The sequence below is a fragment of the Pristiophorus japonicus genome, chromosome 18, assembly GCF_044704955.1.
Source record: "Pristiophorus japonicus isolate sPriJap1 chromosome 18, sPriJap1.hap1, whole genome shotgun sequence".
NCBI classification, from domain to species: Eukaryota; Metazoa; Chordata; class Chondrichthyes; family Pristiophoridae; genus Pristiophorus; species Pristiophorus japonicus.
In genome coordinates this window covers 109,872,868-109,889,663 of record NC_091994.1, presented here as the reverse complement: position 1 = coordinate 109,889,663, position 16,796 = coordinate 109,872,868, and the positions used below count along the sequence as shown (strand labels likewise).

General features: G+C 41.7%; 1 protein-coding gene across 3 annotated transcripts in view; it reads right to left on the bottom strand.

Annotated features, from left to right (window-relative positions):
* Positions 1-16,796, bottom strand: part of ube4b (ubiquitination factor E4B, UFD2 homolog (S. cerevisiae)) — a 97,933-nt gene that overhangs the window by 27,111 nt on the left and 54,026 nt on the right. For all 3 annotated transcript variants that reach the window (XM_070860537.1, XM_070860538.1, XM_070860539.1), the window contains 9 exons: positions 15,789-15,872; positions 13,656-13,712; positions 12,203-12,319; positions 11,132-11,230; positions 9,503-9,616; positions 8,625-8,823; positions 8,331-8,466; positions 6,889-6,988; positions 297-424 (listed from right to left, as the gene is read on the bottom strand). In XM_070860537.1, the coding sequence (XP_070716638.1) occupies positions 297-424; positions 6,889-6,988; positions 8,331-8,466; positions 8,625-8,823; positions 9,503-9,616; positions 11,132-11,230; positions 12,203-12,319; positions 13,656-13,712; positions 15,789-15,872 (1,034 nt within the window). The remainder of the gene's footprint in view (positions 1-296; positions 425-6,888; positions 6,989-8,330; positions 8,467-8,624; positions 8,824-9,502; positions 9,617-11,131; positions 11,231-12,202; positions 12,320-13,655; positions 13,713-15,788; positions 15,873-16,796) is intronic.

Sequence of the window (16,796 nt, the reverse complement as noted above, 5' to 3'; positions counted from 1 at the left end):
CTTACTGCCCAGACTCATATCCCGGGGGTTATGAAAAAAAAAATTATTGGGCCAGGAATTCTTATTTGTCAGGTGATCAAGTTTATAAAGGTGATCCATATCACAGCTTTCTTGCAAATCTATACTCAAGTTGTTCAGTAGGAGTGTACACAGGAACACATTATAGTACATGAATCCACATCGAGGAAATCTAACTGCACAGGTACAGAACCATTCTACGTCTAACAAATAGGAAGACTATTGCAACTTGTACAGATCTCTGTACAAATGGAGCAGACCACACACGCAACACTTACTCTGGGTAGCGCGGATCAACCAGACGAAAGATCAGCTGAATTAACGTGCCATAAAACTGGAGGCACCTCCTCAACAGATTCTCATCTAACAAACCAGCATCAGCACAGGCCTTGCTCCGCACCAATTTCTATATGTAAAATACAAAGAATACATCAACACATTTTTTCATAAATACAAAATTATCCTCAACTAACCCAGTAAGTTTAAGACGCCTTTTAAAAAGCAAACAATAGGTAATGCTTTCACATTGGGGAATCAGCACATACCATCATCTTATACACTATAGTCTATCATCTTATACACTATATGCACCAACATCAGTGTTCTCGATCAGGCCAACAAGCCCAGCATCAAAGCACTGGCCACACGCGACCAGCTCTGTTGGGCGGGCCACATTGTCCGCATGCCTGACACAAGACTCCCAAAGCAAGCGCTCTACTCGGAACTCCTACAAGGCAAGAGAGCCCCAGGTGGGCAGAGGAAACGTTACAAGGACACACTCAAAGCCTCCTTGATAAAATGCAATATCCCCGACACCTGGGAGTCCCTAGCCAGAGACCGCCCTAAGTGGAGGAAGAGCATCCTGGGGGGCGCTGAGCACCTAGAGTCTCGTCGTTGAGAGCAGGCAGTGGAAGGAGCGTGTGGCAAACCAGACTCCCCACCCACCCTTTCCTTCAACCACTGTGTCGTACCTGTGACAGAGACTGTAATTCCTGTATTGGACTGTTCAGTCACCCGAGAACTCACTTTTAGAGTGGAAGCAAATCTTCCTTGATTTCAAGGGACTGCCTATGATGATGATGACGACGACACTATTTGCAGCAATTTAACCCATTGCTACAAAATTGTCATTTACACGGGACTAACAACTCGTTAATATAGTTCGGTACCTACAGAATTCACTGGGTGGAACAGTGCAGTAGAGCCACACAATTCCGATAATCCAAAAAAAAGAGAAACCAATTTAAACAACTATCAGGAGACATTATGCATCAAGAGTCAAAAGAATCTGGGATTTGAACTTAGCATCCTAACAGCGTGCATTTAACATTCTGGTATTGACCACATAATCTATGTTGACATTTCGGTGCAGCACACGCTATCTTTTGGATGAGACCTTAAAAAAAAGCCCCATCTTCCCTCTCGTGCTTATAGAAGATCCCAAGATCCCAGGAGACTACTCAAAAATGAGCAGGGGAGTTCTCCCGGTGCGCTGGCAGACATTTGTACCTCAATTAACATCAGTTTAAAAAATCACGGGTTATAGAAACATAGAAATTAGGTGCAGGAGTAGGCCATTCGGCCCTTCGAGCCTGCACCACCATTCAATGAGTTCATGGCTGAACATGCAACTTTAGTACCCCATTCCTGCTTTCTCGCCATATCTCTTGATCCCCCTAGTAGTAAGGACTACATCTAACTCCTTTTTGAATATATTTAGTGAATTGACCTCAACAACTTTCTGTGGTAGAGAATTCCACAGGTTCACTACTCTCTGGGTGAAGAAGTTTCTCCTCATCTCGGTCCTAAATGGCTTACCCCTTATCCTTAGACTGTGACCCCTGGTTCTGGACTTCCTCAACATTGGGAACATTCTTCTGCATCTAACCTGTCTAAACCCGTCAGAATTTTAAACGTTTCTATGAGATCCCCTCTCATTCTTCTGAACTCCAGTGAATACAAGCCCAGTTGATCCAGTCTTTCTTGATATGTCAGTCCCACCATCCCGGGAATCAGTCTGGTGAACCTTCGCTGCACTCCCTCAATAGCAAGAATGTCCTTCAAGGAGACCAAAACTGTACACAATACTCCAGGTGTGGCCTCACCAAGGCCCTGTACAACTGTAGTGACACCTCCCTGCCCCTGTACTCAAATCCTCTTGCTCTAAAGGCCAACGTGCCATTTGCTTTCTTAACCGCCTGCTGTACCTGCATGCCAACCTTCAATGACTGATGTACCATGAAACCCAGGTCTCGTTGCACCTCCCCTTTTCCTAATCTGTCACCATTCAGATAATAGTCTGTCTCTCTGTTTTTACCACCAAAGTGGATAACCTCATATTTATCCACATTATACTTCATCTGCCATGCATTTGCCCACTCACCTAACCTATCCAAGTCACTCTGCAGCCTCTTAGCATCCTCCTCGCAGCTCACACTGCCACCCAACTTAGTGTCATCCGCAAATTTGGAGATACTACATTTAATCCCCTGGTCTAAATCAGTAATGTACAATGTAAACAGCTAGGGCCCCAGCACAGAACCTTGCGGTACCCCACTAATCACTGCCTGCCATTCTGAAAAGTACCCATTTACTCCTACTCTTTGCTTCCTGTCTGACAACCAGTTCTCAATCCACGTCAGCACACTACCCCCAATCCCATGTGCTTTAACTTTGCACATTAATCTCTTGTGTGGGACCTTGTCGAAAGCCTTCTGAAAGTCCAAATAGACCACATCAACTGGTTCTCCCTTGTCCACTTTACTGGAAACATCCTCAAAAAATTCCAGAAGATTTGTCAAGCATGATTTCCCTTTCACAAATCCATGCTGACTTGGACCAATCATGTCACCTCTTTCCAAATGCGCTATGACATCCTTAATAATTGATTCCATCATTTTACCCACTACCGATGTCAGGCTGACCAGTCTATAATTCCCTGTTTTCTCTCTGCCTCCTTTTTAAAAAAAAAAGTGGGGTTACATTGGCTACCCTCCACTCGATAGGAACTGATCCAGAGTCTATGGAATGTTGGAAAATGACTGTCAATGCATCTGCTATTTCCAAGGCCACCTCCTTAAGTACTCTGGGATGCAGACCATCAGGCCCTGGGGATTTATCGGCCTTCAATCCCATCAATTTCCCCAACACAATTTCCCGACTAATAAGGATTTCCCTCAGTTCCTCCTTCTTACTAGACCCTCTGACTCCTTTTATATTCTGAAGGTTGTTTGTGTCCTCCTTAGTGAATACCGAACCAAAGTATTTGTTCAATTGGTCTGCCATTTCTTTGTTCCCCATTATGACTTTTCCTGATTGACTGCAGGGGACCTACGTTTGTCTTTACTAACCTTTTTCTCTTCACATATCTATAGAAGCTTTTGCAGTCCGTCTTAATGTTCCCAGCAAGCTTCCTCTTGTACTCATTTTCCCTGCCCTAATCAAACCTTTTGTCGTCCTCTGCCGAGTTCTAAATTTCTCCCAGTCCCCGGGTTCGCTGCTATTTCTGGCCAATTTGTATGCCACTTTCTTGGCTTTAATACTATCCATGATTTCCCTTGATAGCCACGGTCAATTATCACACTGCTGTTTGTGGGACCAAGCTGTGCACAAATTGACTGCTGCATTTCCCTTGCATTTTAACAGCGACTACACTTCAAAAGTACTTTGTTGTCTGTGAAGTGCTTTGGGAGTCCAGAGGTTGTGAAAGATCTTGTATAAGAACATGAGAACATAAGAAATAGGACCAGAAGTCGGCCATTTAGCCCCTTGAGCCTGCTCCGCCATTCAATAAGATCATGGCTGATCTGATCTTGGCCTCAGCTCCACTTCCCTGCCCGCTGCCCGCTGCCCATAACCCTTTACTACCTTATCGCTCAAAAATCTGTATTTCCACCTTAAATATACTCAATGACCCAGCCTCCACAGCTCTCTGGGGCAGAGGATTCCACAGATTTTCAACCCTCAGAATTTCCTCATCTCAGTTTTAAATGGGCGCTCCCTTATTCTGCAACTATCCCCCCTAATTCTAGATTGCCCTATGAGTGGAAACATCCCCCCTGCATCTACATTGTTGAGCTCCCTCATTATCTTATATATTTCAATAAGATCATCTCTCATTCTTCTAAATTCCAATGAGTAGAGGTCCAACCTGCTCAACCTTTCTTTACAAGTCAAACCCTTCATCTCAGGAATCAACCTAGGTGAACCTTCTCTGAATTGCCTCCAATGCAAGTATATCCCTCCTCAAATAAGGAGACAAAAACTGCATGCAGTACTCCAGGTGTGGCCTCACCAATACCCTGTACAGTTGTAGCAGGACTTCGCTGCTTTTATACTCTATCCTTCTTTGCAATAAAGATCAACATTCCATTTACCTTCCTGATTACTTTCTGTACCTGCATACTAACTTTTTGTGTTTCATGCACAAGGACCCCCAGCTCTCTCTATACTGCAGCATTTTGTAACTTTTCTCCATTTAAATAATAATTTGCTTTTTATTTTTTCTGCCAAAGTGGATAACTTCACACTTTCCTTCATTATACTCCATCTGCCAAATTATTGCCCACTCAGCCTGTTTATATCCCTTTGCAGATTTTGTGTGTCCTCCTCACATCCATCTTTGTATCATCAGCAAACTTGGCTGCATTACACTCGGTTCCTTCATCCAAATAATTAATATAGATTGTAAATAGTTGAGGCCCCAGCATAGATTCCTGTGGCACCCCACTAGTCACTGTTTGCCAACCAGAAAATGACCCATTTATCCCGGCTCTCTGTTAGTTAGCCAATCCTCTATCCATGCTAATATATAAGAACATAAGAATTAGGAACAGGAGTAGGCCATCTAGCCCCCAACCCAGTGAACTTTTATCTTGTGCAATAACCTTTTATGTGGCACCTTATCAAATGCTTTCTGGAAATCCAAATACACCACATCCACTGGTTCGCCCTTATCTACCCGGTTCCCCAGAATCCAGGGAATTTTGGTAGATTACAACCAATGCATCCACTATCTCTGCAGCCACTTCTTCTAAGACCCTAGGATTCAAGCCATCAGGTCCAGGGGACTTGTCTGCCTTTAAGTTCCATTATTTTACCGAGTATTTTGTCTTTAGTGATAGTGATAGTTTTAAGTTCCTCCCTCCCTATAGCCCCATGATTATCCATTATTGGGATGTTTTTAGCATCTTCTACTGTGAAGACCGATACAAAATATTTGTTCAAAGTCTCTGCCATTTCCCTGTTTCCCGTTATTAATTCCCCAGTCTCATCCTCCAGAGGCCCAACATTTACTTTAGCCACTCTCTTCATTTTTATATACCTGTAGAAACTCTTATTTTCTGTTTTTATATTTCTTGCTAATTTACTTTCATAATTGATCTTCCCTCTCTATAAAGTGCATGCTCTTCTCTTATTTGGAGCTAATCACATGTATTTTGATATTTAACTAGAATTACAGTAATTTAAAATATCAAGCTTATGGATATAGTCTAATGATAATTCAAAGTTGTTATTGCATTGGAAAATTAAATTATCCAATAATTTGAATTAAGCAACATAAGTAACGGTCAAATGGAAACCTGATGTTAAAAAAATGGAGCCATCAAATAATTTGAATTGAGCAACCTTGAATTTAAAAGAGTAGATTGTATTTTTGGAAGCAACACCAAGGCAGAATTAAAGTATTTATTGATTTCAGGGAGGCATCATTCCAGTTTTTTTCCCCAACAAAAGCAAGTTTTATGAATGCGGCACTTACGTAGTCGCAATGCTGACCTCCAGTTTTCACTACTGCACCATGTCACCTCCAGATACTTGCATAGCCTCCACACGCACTTAAGAAGCTTTCAAATCAATTTTTAATGCCCCACCCCCCATGTTTATTTCGAACATCAAATTGCAGGAGAAAAATCAGAATTTTAAAAAGTTAAGAGCCGAAGAAACCAGCATAAATATGTTCTGTGCTTTACTGTGCTGCATTGCCACTTAGCACCATATAGCACAATACATACAGCGCTATACAGTTACGCTTAATGACAACTGACACTTATTTACACAGTTCACAGGCACCACTTTTACGCACTTCACTGCAATGTTCCAAACGTTATAATGTAATACAAGTTTCCATGGTCATAAAATACTGTCAAGCAACGTTTCCGTCAATTTTTTCGGGGGATGGGCGGCCCCTTTTAAGGGGCTGCATAGCTCAAAGTACTGCGCGTGCATGGTTTTTCCGATTTAAATGCTGGTGATCCGGCTACGCGGGAGCTGCAAAGCACTGCGCAGCTTAAGGGGAACCTTGCCATCAAGCTATTTTAGCTGTAAATTACATTTACAGTATTTATGAATGGACTGAGCACCACAAAAAGTAGAGTACTACCATGAAATGTTTCAAATAGCACACAACAGTATGTTTAAAGTTTGAATGAAATAGGAAATAGCTGATGCTAAATTCAATTCAGCTGTACATGCGGTGAATGGTATATTGTATGCAGTGTATCCACTGTGTAATTATTGTAGCTGTAGTCATCATCAAGACCCTTCAAGGTGCCTTTTGACATTGTGGGTGTCATGCACACACATCTCAGGTCCTGAGTTTTGGCAAGGAAACATTGAGGAATTTCAGCAGCGGTGGGGTTTCAAAGTCAAGAGCAAATCAGTTTTTAACCAATTCATCACCCAAAAAATCCAGGAAAGTCGTCACTGGATACTGATTTTTTTTAAAAAGCGCCCCCAGTTATGATGATGCAAGAACAAAAGGTAGATGATGGAGTAACTTGGTCATCTCCTTCTGTGGAATCTGAAGTGGCTACAAGAAAGCACCAATGGTGATAAATTTGCATCAGTCCCAGAGATACTCTTACGCACCTTTAATTGAGTTTTGCATCGTTTTAACATCTCTCTATGTCTGTTTGCCAACGGAGAATCCTTCCACTGACTCTCACTGTTTTTCAGTTCCTCAACAGTCCTATAAGGGAAGAAAAAAACTCAACATACAATATACAGACTGAAGTGAAAGAAAGCATATTGAAATAGTGTGGATCAGCAAATACTTTTATAACCACATGAGCAGGCTGTTTAAGGTTGCCTGCTGTTCATATCTAGGTATATGGGAACTGTGCGATATGATGTAAAAAAAAATAATTTATTCATGGGATGTGGGTATCGCTGGCGAGGCCGGCATTTATTGCCCATCCCCTAATCGTCCGAGAAGGTGGTGGAGAGCCGCCTTCTTGAACCGCTGCAGTCCGTGTGGTGAAGGTGCTCCCACAGTGCTGTTAGGAAGAGAGTTCCAGGATTTTGACCCAGTGATATATTTCCAAGTCGGGATGGTGTGTGACTGGAGGGGAACGTGGAGGTGGTGGTGTTCCCATGCGCCTGCTGCCCTTGTCCTTCTAAGTGGTAGAGGCCGCGGGTTTGGGAGTTGCTGCAGTGCATCTTGTAGATGGTATACACTGCAGTCACGGTGCGCTGGTGGTGGAGGGAAGGAATGTTTAAGGTGGTGGATGGGGTGCAAATCAAGCAGGCTGCTTTGTCCTGGATGGCGTCGAGCTTCGAGTGTTGTTGGAGCTGCACTCGTACTATTCTCCCTTAAAAACAATTTCGGTCGGAGGCGACCGCCCACAGGAAGCCTCAGACTGCAATTTCTGGGCCGATGTTTAAGAGTGTGCCAATTTTGTTTCTTGAGACAGAACAATTGTGATCCATTTTTCTCAATCTCCAGCGAACTGCATTTTAACTTCATTCTTTGCTACATCACCAATGCCTACGGTTATCAGCTTCATCCACTTTATGATATATGAAACTTAACCTAAATACTTTTTATACATCTGTAGATGTGTTCTTGGATGCAAAATTGTGCACAATATGGGAAGACATAAAATAGGCAACAAAATTAATTTACCACTCCAGAAAAACCATGTGGTTCATTGCATCCCCATCATTCTACGAGAAAATAGCAAGTTGTAATGTTGAATATTACAGATAATCAATTTGCATTAGAAATTATACTTTGTAAATAAAAACTGAACGGATACAAGGCATTAGCCGTGGCTCAGTGGGCAGCACTCTTGCCTCGGAGTCAGAGGTTGTGGGTTCAAGCCTCGCTCCAGGGACTGGAGCACATAATCCAGACTGGCACTCCAGTGCAGTGCTGAGGGAGTGCTGCACTGTTGGAGCTGCCTTCTTTCAGATGTGACTTTAAACCAAGGCCCCATCTGCTTAATTGGCTGTAAAGCGCTTTGGAATGCCCAGAGGTCACGAAAAGCGCTACATTAACGCAAGTCTTTATTTTTACAACCCCTACCTACCTGTTGAGATCTCGAATAGCTCGTAGCCTTCGTATATAACGGCGGCAACTTGGTAGGATAGCAAGATGGTGTGCATGTAGCGTCAGGAAAAAGCATTCCGTTGGGAACTTTGGCTCAGCAAACTTTGACTGATCGTCTATTTAGAGGAAAAGCAAAAATATTAACACTTTCTTAAACAACAAAATTGGTTAGTTATTTTGAAAACATACTTCTGCAGTCAGTTTAAAAAAATACACATTTAGAAAAAAAAAGGAGCTCTGATAAATGTTTCTATAATGCTTAATATTTACTTACTGAGGTCAGCAAGCCAGCTTTTAATATCTTCCATAGAGGCTTTCACACGCGTCTCATCAGCTGGTATGTTGATGCGACACTTTGGGTGGAAAATGTACATTGGGTCAACTGTTTCCAGCTTGATCTTTGTGCTCAGTTGCTGCAGCACCCACAGAAAATTCAGCATGAACCCATCTGTCGATACCATCCGGTCATCTGTCTATTAAAAATTAATTTATTATACATTTTTAAATTTAAAAAAATGCTCCACATACCATTGAGTTCTGATTTCCAGTTATGAAATGTGGCACTATTCTTCAACAAAATGTTCTTTTATTTCTGACTTTCAATATTCTTTAACAATTAAAAAAAAACTTAATACCATACTTCCATTTCCTGAAATTCTGACAATTCAATTGGAGATGCAACCCACAATATAAAATTGTACCCCAACTGGCTGAAAGCCAGTTCCAAAACACAGAGGGGTAAAATTTCCACAGGAGCTCCTCTGACCTCTCGCTGCAACTTCAGCAGAAGCTCTGGAAATCCCAGGGATATATTCAAGAGGGAATTAGATGTAGCCCTTATGGCTAAAGGGATCAAGGGGTATGGAGAGAAAGCAGAAAAGGGGTACTGAGGGAATGATTAGCCATGATCTTATTGAATGGTGGTGCAGGCTCGAAGGGCCGTATGGCCTACTCCTGCACCTATTTCCTATGTTTCTATGAAACTACAATAATTAGTCAGTCAGTCAAAGCTCAGAAGATTACAAAAAAATCGACAGGATCACAGCTATAACACACTCTCAGCCTCCAAGTCATTTTACAGCGTCAAGAAACGGGCAATGAGATAACCAGTCAGTGTCATGTGCAACCGACTTGCATTCATCCTACACTTACTTGCATTTGTGCTTTCTTTATGTTGCGATTTACCACTGCAGCCATGTAATTTAAAGCACTCTCTCTGGTCTCACCATTAAGTAAAATATTGTGCAAAACTTTGAAGAGATCAGTCTGTAAAACAAAAGACAGGGTATCACAAGCTGGAAGTTTGTCACTCAACTCGCTCTCTGTTCAATATTTTTTTTAAAAAGCCTGCGCAAAGGGCTCACTTGTCATTAGTTTGAAACGGCATTAGCAGATTACCTGGATTCAAATCTGTAGGGGTATATAGACTAGTTCCACTGTCAATGTTAGTCGAGGAGGTACACATCAAAAGAACCGTTTTCGCCCACACAGCGACAGCACATGACACATTAGAAGATATTGAATTACGAACTTCAAACTGCAATCTTGGATACTCCTGTCGCTATTAATGTTGGCAAGCTGCAAATAGTTGCTTGAATCAGGCTTACCCACCCCATTCTCTCCCAGTGGATCATTCAGAACAAGGCAAGCCTAGTAAATAAATATTAGCTTGAGCATTCCAAAAGTTATTAGAAATTAAAAACAGAAATTGCTGGGAACACTCAGGAGGTCAGGCAGCATCCATGGAGAGAAACAGAGTTAACGTTTCAGCTCATTGACCTTGCATCGACTGAAACGTTAACTCTGTTCCTCTCTCCACACCTGACCTGCTGAGTATTTCCAGCATTTTCTGTTTTTATTTCAGAATCCAGGCATCCAAAGTATTTTGCTTTTGTCCAAAAGTTATTTAGCCTGGGCTTTGGAGTGATTACATAGAATCTTTTCTGTTCAGTGATATTTCATGAATATCTCATAAGCAGGAAAGTAAGAGTATAAGAAATAGGAGCCCCTCCAGCCTGTTCCGCCATTTAATATGATCATGGCTGATCTGATCATGGACTCAGGTCCACTTCCCTTCCCGCTCCCTATAACCCCTTATCGGTTAAGAAACTATCTATCTCTGTCTTAAATTTATTCAATGACCCAGCTTCCACAGCTCTCTGAGACAGCGAATTCCACAGATTTACAACCCTAAGAAATTCCTCCTCATCTCAGTTTTAAATGGGCGGCCCCTTATTTTGTGACTATGTCCTCTAGTTCTAGTCTCCCCTATCAGCGGAAACATCCTCTCTGCATCCACCTTGCCAAGCCCCCTCATAATCTTATACATTTCAATAAGAACCTGCAAATGCTAGATACTGAAACAAACGGGAAACATGTGGTCAATAGAAAGGTTGGTGAGTAAGGAAAAAAAAATGAATAGTTGCACTCAAATTGTTAACCTGCTTTTTCTTTTTAGGAGATGCTGATTTATGCAGTTTGCATTTTCTGCATTATTATATTGCCCACTTTAACAATTTCGCATAGAAGCTATGCAAGGAGCAAATACACATCTCACTATGACTTTCTTGCTAGTTTGTGGGCATATAGTGATTCTTAAGTCCATGCTTTTAGGACCACAAACATGTCATGATATTAATTACCACTGCAGTTTAAAAGATATGGTGACATCTTGTGGCAACGCAGCAAGGGGAAAAAAACACCAAGGCAAAAAACTGTTTGGAAAAGCTAGTCTTAAGAATGTTTAACAAATGATTACTGATCTGTTAGAATCTCACTTACCCTGGCTGATTCCAGATGGTGTTGCAAGGATTGACTGACAACTCTAGTATTTTCAAGCGTAAGTGTCGGTCCAGAAAAATATTTCTCTACAACTCTTGTCTAAAGCAAAACACACGACTAATGTCAAACGCAACACTGTCAATTTATATGGAGACCTAAACTATTAAAATAGAAAGAAAAGGTTGAACTAGTAACTTTTTCTAGACTAAGTACTGTGCTTCAGAAATTAATTGTTCACATTTTCAAAGAAATGTAATTAGTTGGTCCATCCATTATATGATTTTTTTAATGAACAATTAAGATATAACATTTTGAAAGGTATCTCAGTCAAAGGAAATAATGATAATATGTTGTCATGTTTTTCCCAAAGTTTTAGACCAAAAACAAACAATATTTTGGGAAGGGGACAAATGGGATTTGGATCTATGAAGATTAGAAATACAGAATTTATTTTCAACATTTTCCCCCAAATATGTGTTAAATTTTCAGCATGGGCTTCAAGCTCACGCGAGAGACCAGCCAAAAGTAGTTCCCTTTCACTTGGGCTGCACACAGACAGCAGTGCAATGAGCGAATAGGACAGCCAGCTCCTCACTAAGATAACAAATGTCAGTGTTACTTAACGGAGCACACTGCAATTGTACACGTGTGCATGCCTGGTGCTCTGCTTTCCCCCTCCCCCAATTGGTCTGTGCTTGCAACCCTGATCTGTTTGAGACGAAGTGTGTACGTTGTGTGACTATTTCGAAGTTGTTTTATACTGGCTTGGGGAGGGGTGGTAAAACCTTAATTTCATGAATTACAATTTTATTTAAAAAAATGTTATACCACTCATCAGTTGTCAAAATTAACAAGCAAGGAGTATAAATCTTTTTAGTAATGTAAAAACCAGCATTTATTTTATTTAAAAAATAATCAGTCCCACAGTGCAGTTTTCCAGGCACACAGACCGAAGTCATTACATCCAATTCCAGACAGCAATTTCCTCCCCATTGCAGCTATTATGGGCATGTTGGTCCTTCTGAATTACTTTAGATACAGAAATGGATGTGAATATTTTTTAGTACTTACATCATCCTCTGCAAATACAGACAGACTGAAGAAAGAGCCAAGGACTGAAAGTCTTTGTAACTCTCTGCCTGTGCCTTGACTCAAAGGATCAGGCAAAAACAAAGGAAGTGAGATCACCTGGGAAGGAAAAGGAATGCACAGTTACACCATGGTCTCATTCTTTGAGCATTTACCATCAGTAAATGAGGTTCTCCCCACCCCCCGCGCCCCCTAATGATTCGCTCCAATTTTTGTCTCTTATGTTCCTGAAAGCATCAATTTCTTGCTGGTATGTGGCTCCGCAGGCAATGATGGCCCCTTGGCAACCTGCCGAAGCAGCCATTATTCCTCATAAGTGAATGTTAGAAAGACTTGCATTTATATAGTGCCCTTCACGACCAAAGCGCTTTACAGCCAATGAAGTACTTTTGAAGTGTAGTCACGGTCAGAAACGCGGCAGCCAATTCGCACACAGCAAGCTCCCACAAACAGCAATGTGATAATGACCAGATAATCTGTTTTAGCGATGTTGATTGAGGGATAAATATTGGCCAGGACACCGGGGATAACTCCCCTGCTCTTCTTCGAAATTGTGATATGGGATCTTTTATGCCCACCCAAGAGAGCAGACGGGGCCTCAGTTTAACGTCTCATCCGAAAGACGGCACCTCCAACAGTGCAGCACTCCATCAGTATTGCACTGGGTGTCAGCCTAGATTTTTGGGCTCAAGTCTCTGGAGCTGGCAGGCTGTGTGACTGCGTGGGACCATCAGTGCTGAGTCTGATCCTACCGGATCGGAAATCCAATCACCAGCTCCCAGCAGGGTTACTGGATAACCATCCGATTAAGAACATTGGCTGAAGTCTCCCACTCTAACTCAGGAGTGCTGAGACCAATATTAGCATCCTCAATGCTGCCCTAGCTGAAACCAACTAATTGAACACACAAAATAGATCTGTAAGGTCTTGAGGGTCAATCTGTGTGGGTCAGCTACTCGCTGAATAAACTCACCGAGCCATCATGGTTAAATTTTAATGCTTAAAATGAGGAATAATTTTATAAAATACAGATGAAACTACACAGATAACCTTGTCACAATTTGTGATTACATTTTTCTCCCCCACAGTGTGTGTGGCTGTTCATAAACTACTTATGAGGAAAGAATATTGTGTACTTTCTAAATAAAGTAATTTTTGATTAACTGATGTATCTTGGAAAATCTAGTTAGTGTAATCAGCTGTAAAACAAAGTCAATAACAACAACTTTTATTTATATTGCGCCTTTAACGTAGTAAAACGTCCCAAGGCGCTTCACAGCAGTGTTACAAGACAAAAACAGATAAATCTGACCCCGAGCTACAAAAGAAGAAATTAAGGCAGATGAGGTAGGTTTTAAAAAGCGTCTTAAAGAGGAAAGAGAGGTGAAGAGGTTTAGGCAGGGAGTTCCAGAAACACAAAAGAAATGAAACTTACCAAAGTGCACACAGGATGTGTCTTCCCAAACTTAATTTCACACAGTTCTTGTAATGCCTGAAATAAAAGAAGTGCTTTAAGTTTAATGTGACCAATACATTTATAGAACTGAAAGAAACAAGACAAGCTCTGCAAAACTGGCCAAACTTAATTTGGTTTTGAGAACTAATTTTTTCCTCCATATTATTGCACTCTACTGCTGTGTATACGGATTCTCCCGAAGTTAAGTAGTCCGGGTGATCACTGAACCTATGATTATGACCGTTTTATTTCAACTTCAATTAGAATGTTACTCAATATTATGTTACTCTATTATTTGTGAATTTTCAATACTTGATCTGGTTTTACTTTACTAACACAATCAGTACCACTTTGTATACCCCCTTTCAAGCTCTCATCCCACAGCATAATATCAGCAATGATATTTTGTTTGCAAGTGTGTCCAACAGGTTTTAGTTTTGTTTCCCCCCCCTCCCCCGCCCCCAGTGTGGGAGCTTATTCTGAATTCCTTCCCTTGAAGATGATAAAACCATTTGTAATGGAAATGTTCCTTCCAATCCTAGTGTCTTCTCATTACACGTTTCAAAAAGTCCTGGCCTCAACCACACTTCTTGGCGATGTGATGAGAAAAAGGACCACTCCCACAACCCAAGGATTGAAGCAGGAACCAGTCAACCTTTAACCCAAGGGCGTCAGCTGTGGCTCAGTGGGTAGCACTCTCTCTCGCCTGAGTCAGACGCTTGTGGGTTCAAGTCCCACTCCAGGGACTTGAGCACAAAAAGTCGAGGCTGACACTCCAGTGCAGTGCTGAGGGAGCGCTACACTGTCGGAGGTGCCGTCTTTCGGATGTGATGTTAAACCGAGGTCCAGTCTGCTCTCTCAAAAAGTGGATGTAAAAGATTCCTTGGCACTATTTCGAAAAAGAGCAGGGAAATTATTCCCAGTGTCCTGACCAATATTTATCCCTCAATCAACATAACAAAAATAGATTATCTGGTCATTATCACATTGCTGTTTTGGGAGCTTGCTGTGCGCAAATTAGCTGCCGCATTTTCCTACATTACAACACTGACTACACTCCAAGAGTACTCCATTGGCTGTAAAGCGCTTGGAGACGTCCGGTGGTCATGAAAGGCGCTATATAAATCCAAGTTTTTATTTTTTCTAATCCTCTCTCAGTAGATACAGCTAATTCGTGGCTACCTCGGTCGCTCCGATCAAAGCGGCTTGTAAAACAAGTGATGGCTTTGGCGCAGTATCAACAAGAAAGCCAAACGCCTCTGCCAGAGAACCTCCGCGGATGCCACGACTAGATGGCATCATTCACAATGCGCATAGAATATCAGGTCTCCGAAGCCAAGGTGATCTCCTGGACTAGTTTCCATCGCCTGGATGGGTTGGAGAGGAATTTTCCCAGATTTCTTTCCCCCCAATCTGGTTTTTGCCTCTCCCAGGAGATCACATGGCTCCAGTTGGGGTGGAGTGTAGAATGTTTCGGTGCAAGGGATGTCGCAGTTGTGTGGGATGGACTGGTTGGGTTGGGTGTCCGTCATTGTTCATTAGTTTACATGTAACCTTCAGGGCTGCTGACCGAGGGCCATGTGGCTCCTTGTCGGCCGGCGCGGACACGACGGGCCGAAATGGCCTCCTTTTGCGCTGTAAATTTCTATGTTTCTATCCCTTGTGGTTGCCTCTCCAGGCAATGTGCATGATACTAGAAATTTAGAAAATTAATTTCATTTTGTGTCAGTTTGAGACTTGTACAACAGGGTTTACACTGAACAAGAATGTATTCCTCTTTCTAAAGATAGAATATCTGAAATAATCTTACACATGAGAATGAGGCGCTTAAACAAAAAACACCTGATGATAAAGAATTCTCAGGGAAAATGTGTTCATTTGTATCTAGCAATTTTGCATAATCACAAGTCAGGATAACAAGTATTGACAACAGATCAAGCCTGAAGATATTTTGTGCAACCAAATACAAGAGAAGTGTAATTTGCAGCATATGAATCATACTCAACACAGTCTTGAAAGAATTCATACAATGAACTATGGACTCAGAAATAAATTGGTGCCATGAATATTCGGTCTAGAACATAGGAAACATGATGTTTCCTCCCTTCTTACCACAAGTGGGTACTTGAAGTTATCACCATCTAAGGAACATTCTTTCACAGCCAGTGCTAGACCTTGTATAATTGGAACAAAGATCTGTTGAACAGAAGATAAGAATATCAAGCTCAGAATCTCATGCCAGTGAAACAGTAAGTCAAGAAATAATCTTCCCAAGTACACAAAAAAGCCAAATTTCATGGCAAAATTTCATCTAGAGACTGTCCATACAATATATGGAGTGGGAAAAGCATATGGAAATATATGATGTGGGAGAGAAAGGGGTTAAGTGCCAAAGCATATATTATTTTCAATCGTCCAGGCAGTAGTTTAGACAATACTTGTTAGTTATTTCTGCTCATCTATGATCTATCTATATACAAGTTGAGCCTCCCTTATCCAGAACACTCAGGATCTGTTCTGGATAAGGGATTTTTCCAGACGAGGGGTGGTCCCATTAAATTGGATGGTACAGGTACTGAGCAAGGGGATATCGGGGCTGGCTGGCTTGGGGCTGGGAGTGCGGCAGAGAGATCATGGGGGGGGGGGGCAATGGATCGCGGGGTCAGGCCAGCGATTGCAGGAGTCGGCAGCGAGGAAGGACCTCAAATTTGTTTATGTCAGAGCTCTGCGAATGCGCCACCCGGGAATGGTTCTGAATGAGGGGTGGTTCTGGATAAGGGAGTTCTGCTTAAGGGAGTTCAATCTGTAATACATTCAAAAGCTGTGTGCCATTCCCAACATATTCTTATGTCCACATTTGCAATAGAGATTGCTTTCATAAACCTGAAATTGCAATCCCAAGATGACAGGAGATTTAACTACTAAATAACTCAATGCACTGCTAATCCATTATTTACATTGTCTTGTTCTTCAAAATCACCACTGCTGTCATCTCCCAATGTCATTTCATAATCACCCTTCTGTCTATTCACTTTCCAGCATACCTCTAAATTGGCAATCTTTTACACAGATTAAAATTAAAATCTTGTCCCGCAAAAAACAAAAAATAACTGTACAATG